A 13,014-nucleotide genomic window follows, 5' to 3' on the forward strand; every position below is an offset into this window, starting at 1 on the left:
CCCTCTGGCAGAGCTTGAGGCAGTTTCCCCTTGTCCTGTCATTTGCTACCTTGGAGAAGAGTTCCAAAATACTCCAAAATACTCGGGCAGTGTTGTCAACACCGAGTTCACCTGATCTTCCAAAAACCCATTAGGAAACCACATTTCTTGTTACAGAGCCAGGATTCTAACAGCCTCTAAAGGATGCTCCTCAACAGGTTTATAGGCCTGTCATGTGCATATTAATAATTTTCTAGCACTCCAACCCATGCTGAGCAGCTGCCTTCTCCTCTCAGAACCTGAGCTGCTGGAGAGTTGGGACATTCCCTGCAAAGCTGGGCTTGGCTCATCTGTTTCACCCGGGATGAAAGATCTGAAAACATGACAGCTTGGAGGGCTTGAATGGGAATCATTATGTAACATAAGTGGTGTTATTATTCCGAGCATATCGTGTGTTTATATCAAATACAAGTGCCAGATTTTTATCCAAATAATTTCAATAATTGCAATTCCCATCCCACAATTTACATTGTCTGCCAGAAACATGAAGCAGAAGAGGCATATGCACGTCCTATAAATAGCCTATTTTTCATAAACAGGCAGAAATGATGGGAATGAACGTCTCATCAGAAAAAATGTAGGAACACAATGTAGGAACTTCAAACCTGCCTGCTATTATGTGCAGCCAAGCCTCAATAGAGCTCAGTGCTCATTTCCAGCTCTTCCCCCACATGGGTCATGGATTAGAGGGGGAAAAGCAGCAAGAGGGAAGAGAGCCCAGCTGAGCCCAGAGCCCTTCCTGAATGCACAGCCCTGTGCCTGGCAGTGGGAGCACAGACAGCTCCTCTCTGCCCTTCTTGCATTCCTAATCCCTGAATCCGTGCAGTTCCTGCACTTCTAATTTACGAGCGTTCGGTGGGGGACCCTTCTGACTTGGGAACAGATTGGCTCGGTCTAATGCTTGGAGATTATTAAAGGCAGAGCTATACTCCACTATCAAGTCTACAGATCTTTTATTTAGAAGATATGGTGCTCTAAATGCACAAAGAGCTCCCTGTCACCTTCACATTAAAGCCCCTAGTGCCTGGTAAATGGAATTATATAGCTGTCATCTCCTTTCCCCAAAGTTTTAAGAGTACAATGGGCTCATTTTTTCCCACTCCATCCCAGCTTCAGAACTAAGAGACCTACTTTGTATTGATTTAGAGTCTCAGAAATAAATAAACCTGCTTCTCCAATGTGATTCACAAGAAATTCATGATACACTATTGCATGATATATTTCAAGCTGTGGCTCGGGCTCTTTTTTCCCTTTGGTGAGTGATGGGGGAGGTGGGAGCTGGGGGGAGGTGGGGAGCTGACAGGCTGATGGTTATTGGGGATGGCTCCTGACTGCAAATCCACAGGCAGGTCCTGCTGGTGGAGCTTTCCCTGCTCCTGCTCAGTGAGATCAGAGGGGGAAGGGGAAAAGCAATTGCACTTCACCTCGCAGGGAGCAGGGCAAGGTGCATCCAGGTGCACTTGGAATTGCAGCTCCTGCCTGGAGATCCCAACACTCCTCACAGATACAGAGTGAGCAGGGCTGGCCACACACACAAGAGATTCTCTCTGTTTGCAGCATCTTGGTGGGAAGCCTTTTCCACCTTGCGATTATTGAGGAGGATTTTGGAAAATTTCTGGGTTGCGACACAAAAATCAAATTTTGCAGTCTGGAGATCTGGACTAAAAACTTTAGATCAGACAGTCCCCAAGTGGTTGCTTCTGACCTCTAAAATATTTGTTGTAGATGTTAAAAATAAAAAATAATTTGGGAAGACAAGGCAGCTGGGAAATAAAAACCAAACAACTTTTCATTCCACCGAAAAAATTCCAAAGGAGAAGCTCCTCCAAACTGATAGGTTTTCCTGAAGAGCTCCAGTTTCAGTGAAGTGGCATTTCCAAATGAAAAATGTCTTGTCAGAACCCCTGTGCCCCTCTCTCCTCTCCTGGCGTAGGGAGCTGCTGTGTTTTGCTCAAGGTCACTCCCTCAGGCAGTGGTAAATCAAAAGGACTCAATACACTTTGCAAACTAAAATTACAGCCCCTATTCTACATGGTGCCAACACCCATAAATCCCACCTGTCTCAGCCAGGGGTTCCCTAATCTAGGTATGAACCCCATAAACAATATGAATGGTTGTCTCCAACTTAAAGATCTTGGTCATTTCCCCTGTCACCTCCTGGACCCCCAGAGAACTCTGATACTCAGAGACCCCCAGGGCTGCAGTGCAGAGACCTCTTTCACCAGGACAGTGAAGCTCTGCCCACGTTCCAGTGTGAGTTTAGGCTTAATCATGAGAAATGTCACAATTCTCCAATGCTGTTCCTACAGTTCCCATCATGTGTCCATCCAGAACCACAGGGAATTTCTCCAGAAAAGGAGGTCACCCTACTGTCCCCTGGGGACACCCCAAGAGGAATGGTCAGGACCAGTTATTCTGGGATTTGCTTGAAGCATTCAGCTTCTGTGAAACATTAGGGAGCAGAGTTAAGGCTCCAGTCAGAACACACCCTGCAGGATCCCCAGGAAATCCTGGGGAAAAGATTTGGACAGGCAGAATACGAGCTAAACTCCTCTTTAGCAGGAATAAACACACACAGCCTCCACCCACACAGATAAACTGAACAAGATCTGTATTAAAAACGATAGAAGGAGGGAGAATAAAAAAAGTCAACAGAAATCTATTAGATTTTCTTCCCTAAGCAAACATCAAGGGACTGATAATGCCATGCCTGGAACGTAAATTGTCTCTAATGGGAACAATACACAAATATCACCACTTAAAGAAAGGCAATTAAAAGGGAAATGCAGCAATGCAGGGTGGTGGTTGTTGATTTGCACTGAGGCCCAGGAATCCATCCTGCCTGCATCCACCCAGAGCAAGAAGCTGAGTGTCACCAGCAGTGCCACCAAGCACCCAAAGCCTCTCCCTGCAGGGAAAGAAGGGAATGAGCCTGGCTTTGCTGGGTCTGAGCCACGGTGACCCACCAGGGACACCTCCAGCAGCACCACAGCCCTGGGACAGCTCTGGGAGCTGCAGAACCGCCACTGCCACCACCACCAGGGCAGGGCAGAGGAGCCTCTCCAGCTTCCCAAGAGTGAGATGGATAACCTTGGGCAGCTCCACATGAAGAACCAACACTTGATGCTGCTGAGTGTTGAGTTCTGGTTGACATTTCCCACCCCTCCTTGCTTAGCATTCTCCAACACCCTGCACCCATACGGATCTTCCTAATAGTCCTGCTGGGCCACTACAGAAAGATTCATATCATGCATTAATAATTATAATGCTCCTTTGAATGACAGGGCTGGCACTTGCTGTTCTAACTCACATGATTGCTCTCACATGATTGCTTTGATCTAATCCCAAGACTGGAGTCATCTTGAGCAGATACTGAGCTATCCCTGCCTTGAATCTCAAAAAAAAGGAAAAAAAGAGCTCTCCACAGTACAAACCCCAAACAGCATCAGTCTCACAGGGCTTTTATTTATTTTTGCAGACTGTGAAATTGAAGGGTAAACATTACTGTTGGCAATCCCTCCCCAGCCTGGGTGAGCGTCCTGTTCCTCACTGAGCTCCTCCAGGGAGCCCCAGAGCTGCCCAGACACCTCTCAGAGCCCCCAGAGCAGCCCTGCCCTGTTCTCTCACCCTGTTACGTGAATCCCAGAGCATCCACAAAGTTCTGCAGCACAATTTATGACTGAGTTACAAATATAAAGATATTCTCTTCTGGCCTCATGCAAAGAAATCCAACAAGACCAAACAACACTTTTTGTTTTTACCTATTCTGGTCAAAATTGTCACCCCACGACCAGGCAGGTGGGTGGTTGCAGGCTGGGAAATGAAGCCCAAAGTGGAGAATTATGCCTTGGATATTTTGTGGTTTAGTTCCTGACTCTTCACCTTCCCTACGCAGACTCCTGGCAGGTGGGATTTGTCCAGCTCACCCCTGGTACTCTTGGATGCTCTGGGCAAACCATGGGGTGCACAGGGTGAGGACCTGATGATTCAGGCAAGTCAAGACTGAAGGGGTTGGGGGAAAATAAAGCTCAAAAGGGGGAAGAGGACACTAACCAGTGTTGGTCAGAATTACATCACCTCCAGAAGGGACGAGGGCTTTGGGGCAGCTCTTCATCACCATCACAAAATGAACTGCTTGAGAGCCTGGCTGAACACCTACCTAACAAACTGATGGGAAACCTGCTTGTAGCAATTCCTGAAAGTCTCAGCTAAACCTGGCTTCCCTTAGGAAAAGCCTAGAATGTGTATCTGCAGGGAAAATGTGACTGAAAGCCACTATTTGTTTCCATTAACACAACAGTCTCCAAGACGGGATTTCTTTTAAACACAAAAGACAAGGAGGAGCAAACTTATTAAAAATAGGTCAGCAGCAGAATCTGGAACATCCTTGGGAGGACTAAAATGGAATGTAGCCCTGGAAGCTTGAAGCACACAAGCAATGCAGGAATTGGGAATGCTGGGCTCTCTGGTCTTACTGCCATTAAAAAGAAAAGCCATGGAAATGAAGGTGTTGGTGCAGAGCACAGCATGTCACATCTGAAATCACCCCTTGCTCAGGTTATGACGAGGGAAGGGAGTGAGGGAGGAGGAGGAAGGTTTGGGGGTGGAAAAAGGGGGAGGCAGGGAAAGTTAAAAAAATAATACAAAAAAAAAATCTCTGCCTCAGCAAAAGTTTTCATTAAAATTTTAGACAAATGATCTCTGTGTCCTTCTCCCATGCTGCCTGGGGCTCCATGCTATTTCTATGCAAATAACAACCTCGTGGTTTATATCTTATTATTTCCACCGGAGCTGCGGCGACATGACCCGAGACGTGTGTGAGGTAGAGACAGCGACAGAGAGAGAGGGAGAGAAAGAGAGGGAAGGGAGGGAGGGAGATGGAGTGGCTGCTCGCTGAAGTGTGAAAAAATATTGTCAGGAGTGAGCAGCAAGAACAAAAAAAAAAGAAAAAAAAAAGGGGAAAAAAAGAGAAAAAAATTGCAGGGATAACGTGTTTATTTCAGCCCCTCTCCCCATGTGAACCAGCATCTTTTAAAATTCATTGGGCATCAGGCGATCATGCACAATCCATCTGCTTTCACTTTATCATTTGCATTTCATGCCTCCTGGCTTTTGATGTGCTGATACTTTGATGCAGTCAGGAGACGCGCATTATCATTATTTCAATTTGCAGGGGGGTCAGCGGGCTCGGCACAGGCGAGGCACAAGCTCCCCCAGAGCAAGGAAATGGCATTTGCACCTCTCCACCCCCTGCTGAAATGCACTGGGGAGACAAAAGGGCCCAGCAGAAACACAGCCCTGTGTCCCCTGTGCCACCACTGCCCCACTGTGATGGAGCAGAACACCCTTGCCAGCTCCTTCCCGGGCTTGTGGGGCCACAGGACAAACAAAGACAGCTTCATCAGCAGCACAGGAAATACTGCATAGCCCTGCCAGGGAATGGGGCTGGAGAATCCTTTAGCCTGGGTGTCTCCCCAGGATGTGCTCACAACACAAGGACAGGCATTGAGATGCCAGCCCAGAACCCAACTGCAGCTCCAAACCACACTGACCTTGAGCTCTTCACGAGTCACAGGTCACCCTCTGGCTCTGGCAGCTGGACCTTTCCCTCTACACCTAAACCCTCAGGCTGCTCCTACATAATGATAATGAACAAGACCAGCAACAGCTCTGGCGGCACAGAATGCCTGTCACAGTCCCTCCTCTGCTCCCCATGTAAATTAGAAAGAATCCAACATTTCACAGGGAAAAAAAAAAAATTAAACAACTTCCCAGAAAACCTTGCCTGCTCTCTGAAAGCCCAGTTGCTGAAGAAACAGTTTTGTGCTGCACATTCTGCTGGCAGAGAGGAGACATTTTGAAGATGTGTTTGCAGACACAAGAAGTGTCAGCTTTGTCCTCTAGGAACACAGATATGTAAAAGTCAGCAATGGAAAAATTGTCCCAGATCTCCGACACCTAACTGGGAAAAGCTAAAGGTAGCAGTTTCCATTTATTCCTCTTTTCTTCAGCCATGATGTCTCCTCAAGCCCCTGCCAGCCCTGACTCCCCACCTCCTCAAGGGAATGAGCAGCACCACGATTCACTCACTCCACACAGAAAAGCTAGGCAGGTTTCAGTTTCCCCTTCTGGAATCTCATTCCTGGGAAGGATCAGGAACACATCATGCTCCACACCCAAACAGCCTCTGCATTCCTGCAAGGGGACACTTTGCACAACTGGCCCCTGGCTGGCAGTGACCTGACCTCTGGCACCCAAAAATTCCAACTGGCTTTCTAAACCCCAGGGACAAGTGTTCAGCAGTGCTCAGGGACACAGGGCAAGCCTGAAGCCAACCCAGACTCCATGGCAGCAGGATGCCAAAGGATCAGCAGCTCACATCCTCCAGAGGATCAGTCAGGCTGAGCTTGGGCATTCCAGGCCAGCCCTGGACACCAGTTCCCTACTTCAAACACACTTCTGGGACACAAGTGCAGCTGGATCCCTTCAAGAAACCCTGAGGAGAACTGCAGGGACTGCAAAATGAGGATCCTATGAAGCAGCAGACACATCACACACAGCCAGGAGTGAGTGGGGACTGCCAGGACTATTCCAGGGCAGGAAAACATTGCTGGGATTTGCTGGGAAAGCTGGATAGGATGCAACAGGTCCCTCCCTCACCTTTAGGCAGGCAGAGCTTCAGAGCTGACACAAACACACAAACATCCCAACGGAGCAGGGAAAAGAACACACAGGACTACTCAGCCCACTGAAATTCTTAGGATGGGATAAATCCCCCCTCAGGACGCAGCTCCTTCTGCCTGTGCCTGCTGACAGATGTCAGGTGCTTCACTTAGTCCACACCCTTAATTTTTAAGTGCCTAAATGTAGTGAGATGAATCCAGTCCTGTGTAAACAAGCACTGGCTCCACAGGCAGGGAGTGCAGCTAAAGCTGGGAAGAGGGGGAGAGCTGAACAGCCTGGCTCTGCCATCTGGGAAACTCTGCAGGGCCCCAAGCCCCAGCAAGTGACAGCTGGAACCAGGCAACTCACTGCACTTCAGCAAGCACTAAACTGGCTCCATTTCTTTTTGAAGGCTAGATCTTCAAATGCCTCTTTTCCTCCCATTGATGCAGGTGTGTGTGATGTGTGTAAGAGATCTAACTGAGGGTGCTGCAGCCTCGAGTTGATAGGATCAATGCTTCATTTTCTGCAGAGCCCCCTTTATTCAGGGGAATAATTCAACAAGAGCCTGTTTTCCTTTATCTCCCATTGTCAGGCAGGCACTCCTGGAAACACAGCTTGCCATGGAGCACAGGCACCCCAGGTGCTGAGAGTGCCTGAGAACAAAGCTGCTCGATGGGGAAGGGCACTCACAGCACACAGCCCCAACTGCAGGGAAACAAAGCCCTGGGGACAGGGATGGGAGCAGAGTGGGCTGGGAGCTCTGTCTGCACCAGGCAAGGAGCTGGGGGCTGTGGGATTAATGGGCTTGGGGAGCAAGGGACAAAATCTGCCTCTGGAGTGGGGGGAAAAAAGAGGCACTTCAGCAGTGAAGCTGTAAGTTTTCTTTGTAACAGCCCCTGCTATTCCTCCTGTCCCCACAGCTGAGATTTCCAGCAGGAAATCTCGTTCCCAGCCTGGAAAATCACCATCCAGGCTCCCCAGTGTTCCCCAGAACCAACACAGTGCTGGATGGCTGGAAGTTCAGGTGATTCTGGCCCATGTATTTTGGAACACAGATTTGCAGACCCTGAGAAGAGCCCTGTTTCCTCTCCCAGGACTCAGTGGGTAGAAGACACAGCCTGGGCTTCTCCACTCCTGGTATTTAATCCACACACACAAAAAAACTGCTTTTGCTCCTTCCCCTGGCTCCCACTCAGGCCCTTCAATGTCCTTCCAACCCAAACCATTCCAGGATTCCACAACAAACCCCAGCTCCAACCACAGAGCCCTGATGAGGACTGAAATGTGAGGACTTACCTTGTTGAGAGCCCCACAGCCAGTGAGGATGATGTGGGAATTCTCCACCTGGATGGTTCTCTGGCCCAGCCGGACAATGTAAGCTCCAATCCCAATTGCCCGACATGTGACCTGGGAAAAAAGGAAAAGGAAAGAGGAAAAAACCATTGATTTCTGTCTTTCCACACAGCCCCAGCCTATTGATTCAAACACTGAGATAAAACTAGGTGTGTTTGTAGTACAAGGCCATAAAATCTACTCTCACTGGAAAATTCCAGAATCTGTTATTTTGTAAAACACAGGATCTGAACATAAATGTATTTTATTAAAAAAAAAAAAAAAGAGAAGCAGCAACTTTCAAACTGAGCAAATATGAGGCCAAGTGTTTTAAATTGAGTGTGGAAGGGACCCAGCCCTGCACTGGTGCCAGGAGCATTGCTCAAAGCCTCCAGGAGCCCATTTCCATCAGCCAGAAGGCTGATCCCAGATGAATGTTTGGGATATCATCACAGGATTTTTAGCTGAAACAGACAATACATTTGAAGAATAGAAAGCAGTGGGGGATTACCAAGCTGATGGTGATAACACTATCATAGGCTAAAGATGATTCTCCAGCAATCATGCCAGATCCTCTGAGGTTCTCTACTCCAAGCCCGTCGTCCTTCCCGATAATATCTGTTATCTTGTACCTGAGGGAGACACACACAGCCTTTGAGTCACAAGGTCCAGTGATTTGCTGAATCAGTTTGCTACGAAGAAAATGAAAAGTGACTAAATATCATTAAGGTTCCAAGGAGAAATGTGCATAAAGGCTGGGCAGGAGCTGAGCAGGGCTCATCCTGCAGCACCAAGGAATGCTCCCACAGGAGCAGCACTGCAAGGGAAGTGCCAAGGGAGAGCAATGCCTGGGAAAAGTGTCCTGTCATTCCCACAGGACGTGAGGAGCAGGCTGATTATAGGGAAAAGGGCAAGGAAGGAAGGGAATGCAGACAAAGGGGAAAAGGGAAAGAACAAGGATTACCACGAGGCTCTTGCCTTTTCTTCATTTCTTTCTTCCATGCCTCCATCCCCTGCCCAGACCCTCCTCACCCACTGCTCTCAGCTGGCCCCCAGCTTTCCCACCAGCTGAGGACAAGGACATGCCATGCATCACCCAAGGATGAACACAAAGCCTTTCATTCCTACCTGGATTCTCCATTTTCCTCCACATGCTCACAGTGAACGGAGTTCAGGGCGCTGACTTTCTTATAGTCTTGAGGGGTCAGGTACAAATATTTGTATCCCTGCAGGGAAAAACAGTTCATCCATTGGAAAAACATCTCAATCCCATTTGCAGTCCCTCCTGAACCCCAGTAACCACTTCCAAAAAGGAACTTTCACAGAGGCAGAATTTAATTCCACAGAGTGGTAAGAACATTCTCTCAGCACTGGAGATGCAGCTGAGGCCAGTGAAAGCTGGGAATGGTGCAATATTTAGCACTAACTCCTCTGGATGACAATCTAGGAGAACATAAAATCATATCCTGGAATGGTTTGGGTTAGAAAGGACCAGGTTGCCCCAAGCCCCATCCAGATTAGCCTTGAACACTTCCAGTATTCCAGATCCAATACCAAGGAGAACTTTGGACATGACAGCCTGGCAAATGTTTACCCTCACCTCTACTAGAATAGGTGGTGTCCAAATAAGACTTGTGGGCTGTTGCAGAGTTCCCCCCACCTCCTGTGCCCCTCACCTTGTAAGGGTTGTCAGGGTCCTCCCAAGCCACGTGGAACATGTGTCTGATCTCCTCAGCCAAGCCAATCCTGGCCCCGCTGTTGGCAGCCACGTAGATCCGGGGAATGCCCTGAGCCCTGGCCAGCTCTGATGCCCTCATGAACACCACGTCCTCCTGGGGCCCAAAGGAGCCGATTTTGTAGGTGATGTCATTGCCAATGACGATGATGTCACGGCCCTCTGGATACTCAGGTGTCTTCAGAGTCATCTTCCAGGCCACCATCCCGATCTGCAGCCCAGGAGCAGAGAACAGCAACAAATAAACGTTGTGTCTTCAAGGAGTGAGGGACAGGAATCACACAGGGAGCATTCCTCTTATTTGAAGAAATGGTCTCTTGGATTCTCTTGGACTTGGCATATTTCCCTTGGGAACCTGGATAACAGCAGCTCTGCCAGAGCAGAGCACAGCTGGAAGCACTCAATCCTCCCCACATTCCTTGGAGCACATTCTGCACTGCTCTCATCCCACCCAGGACATTCACTCTGGCTCTCCCTCTCCCCATTAACAGATTTATCCCACGTCCAACACTTTGTGCCAACATCATTTCCACAGGGAGCTGTGTATTCCCTGTGCTCCCAGGGTGATTCAGGCTTCCTAGCTATCACCCCACAGCCTCATCACCCTCACCCAACCCTCATTTTAACAATCTTTTTATTTCATTACCATCTCCAATTTCCCCCTGTCCTTCCTTTCATTTTGATGTCTCTTCCCTTTTTTCCTCCCCCAGTTTTACAGCAGCTCCTTCCCAAACCTGCCTGGCGAAGCAACGCTTTTTGCCACATATTTTTTCTTTTCAGAAATCAGGAGAAGATCTCTCCTGGCCCATCTCCTGGAGGATCAGCAGCTCCTGTCCCCTGCCTGCCCCATCCCTCAGCCGGCCAGCCCGCAATGCCATTAACAGATGGGAAGAGCAGCATCCCTTGAAAGCCACATGCATCACGCAGTCCCCGCTTGCCCAAGGATCATAAGCTCTGAGTACACATTCCTCAAGCCGATTGCACATCCTCTGCAATCAGGAGGGCTGAGGCTCTCATTGTGGAGCCTCAGAATTCTGAACATGATGAACTAAGGCGGGAGGGGAGGAGGGAGAAGCAGCAGATAGATCTGTGCCATTTAATCCACATCCAAATGGCACAATACACAGCCCAGATCCAATCGGCGTCTGCAATAAGATATGCCATAATAGGCTCATTAAAAAAAATAAAGAGGCAGAGGAATTAATCAAAGGGTCATTGGAAGTAAAGCAGGCAGCAATCCAAAAATATTACAGCCAGCTCCCGGCAGATCCTTCCTTATACCTCCCCTTCCAAGAGCTGAGATTGCAAGTTAACAGAGTGTTTCAGTTCACCTTCTCCTTGGATTCCTCCACTCCTACTCTGAAACAGTGAGAGGGAATAATTTGTTTGCCTCTGAACATTTGCAGATTTACAGTTCCAACTCAGCATCCAACTGCAGGGCTTGGAACAGAGAGATGCTGCAGCAGCTTCAAAGAAGGGAGCAAATATTCTTAAAAGTCAGCAGGATGTTTTGCTAAAATACCAGGATTGGTACCAAATGAAAGGGGAAATGTTGCAATAGAGCAAGTGGATGAAGGTGCTGGTCTGGCAGAGACAACCAGTCCAGAGGCTGGGAGAGGAACCTGACTGATCCCAAACACAGCCAGAGGCATTCCTTGGATGTTTGCTCTTGGACTTTCAGAGCAGACAAAGGAAGAATTATGGAGAAAAAAAAAAAGTCAATTTTGTCCTTCTGACTTGATTGCTGGAGGAAAAGCAATGCCAGAGGCTGGATTTTGAGCCTCTGTTCTCACTCTCAACTGTGGCAAGTTTGTGATTAGAAACAACAGATTAAAAAGTCTGCAAATCCAAAGTTAAAGGCTCCAAGATTAGCCTCTAGGAAATCAGGGATGCAGGGATGCCCATCTGCACCCCAGCACTGACTGCAGCTCAGCTCTTTACCATAATTTAAAGAATTTATTTTTTCCATAACTAAAATCCTTTAGTGGGCACTTCCCAAATCTTTCTGACATCACCTCAAAACCAGCTGTAGTCACTGACAGAAACCCACAGGGAAATAGAGGAACATTCTCTTTAAAATACACCATAAACTTCTTCCAAAATAGCACAGAATTACCACTAATGGACAGGTTTTTGCTTAAATGGTCATTTCCTTGCAGCCACACTGACCCCATCAGCCAGAGCCAAAGGCTGGTCCACAGTCCATCCCACCCACCAAGATGGAAGAGATTTCCCTCACTTTCATCAGCTGGATGATTTTTGACAGCACAGGAAACAGGCCAATTGAAGGCATTTCTTATTTAGAAAATCCAGATTTTAACAGAACTGCTGGAATAATTCCCAAACCCAAGATCTTGTGCTCTACACCAATAAAGTCCCTTTTACCAGTGCTCACCAGTGGAAGAGAAAACAATCCAGCCAAGGCACAAACCAAACTCCTGAAAACAGTTTACAGCTGATAAATACAGAGCAACTCTATGCAGTTTAAGAAAAGAAAAATTCAAGTGCACCACTATTAACTTGGGTGTGTTTTGTGCCATTTATCCAGTAATAAAAACTACGGGGATCTGCACAACTAAGGATTTTGGTTTTGCTATGAATTTGCTAAATTCAGCTGAAATTTATGGGCAGTGGAGGATGGCTTTATATTTCAGAAAAAAAAAAAAAAGGAATAATGAGACTTTTAAGTTAACAGCAGCACGCCAAAAACTGCAGAGTTGCCAGGTTAATTAGCCAGGTAGAGCTAATCACCTAAGAGCACTGGGTGATGGTGAGCAGCCCTGGCTAAGGAACAGGCTCTTGTCAAGAGGCAGCACAGTTTGGAAGTGCTGCTCCTGCCACAGCTCCATTCCCAGCACACCCAGGAGTGAAGAAGAGGCGGAGGAAAAAATAAAAGCAGGAACCGTCTTATTTAACTGTTTTTATGTTGGCAAAATGATTTGTGCCCTGGTATTTCCATAAGAAGTGGGACCATTATTCTCCTGTAGGAACACATTTGGTTTGAAAAGTATCAGTGGGCAGCACGTGAAAATCAAAGGGGATGAATTATTCACAAGCCCCGATCAGAAGTGATCATTATTTCTGATGCTCCAAACTGTGATTAGGATTCAGTGCTCAGCTGTCATTTGCTCCCTGAACGGCCCCAGCCCTGCAGAACTGCACAGCACACGGAGATGACACCCAAGTTTCAGATGTGTAATTTTACACACACCTTCTCCCACTCCATCTTGGCCTTAATGGAA

General features: G+C 47.7%; 1 protein-coding gene across 1 annotated transcript in view; it reads right to left on the reverse strand.

Moving 5' to 3' along the window:
- Positions 1-13,014, reverse strand: part of ACACA (acetyl-CoA carboxylase alpha) — a 93,259-nt gene that overhangs the window by 22,264 nt on the left and 57,981 nt on the right. Inside the window, exons 42-45 of the mRNA XM_085078544.1 lie at positions 9,714-9,983; positions 9,166-9,263; positions 8,549-8,669; positions 8,002-8,112 (exon numbers count right to left, since the gene is read on the reverse strand). Coding sequence (XP_084934670.1) covers positions 8,002-8,112; positions 8,549-8,669; positions 9,166-9,263; positions 9,714-9,983 — 600 coding nt within the window. The remainder of the gene's footprint in view (positions 1-8,001; positions 8,113-8,548; positions 8,670-9,165; positions 9,264-9,713; positions 9,984-13,014) is intronic.

This window comes from Lichenostomus cassidix, chromosome 19 (assembly GCF_008360975.1).
Source record: "Lichenostomus cassidix isolate B80296 chromosome 19, HeHo_3.0, whole genome shotgun sequence".
Classification (NCBI taxonomy): Eukaryota; Metazoa; Chordata; class Aves; order Passeriformes; family Meliphagidae; genus Lichenostomus; species Lichenostomus cassidix.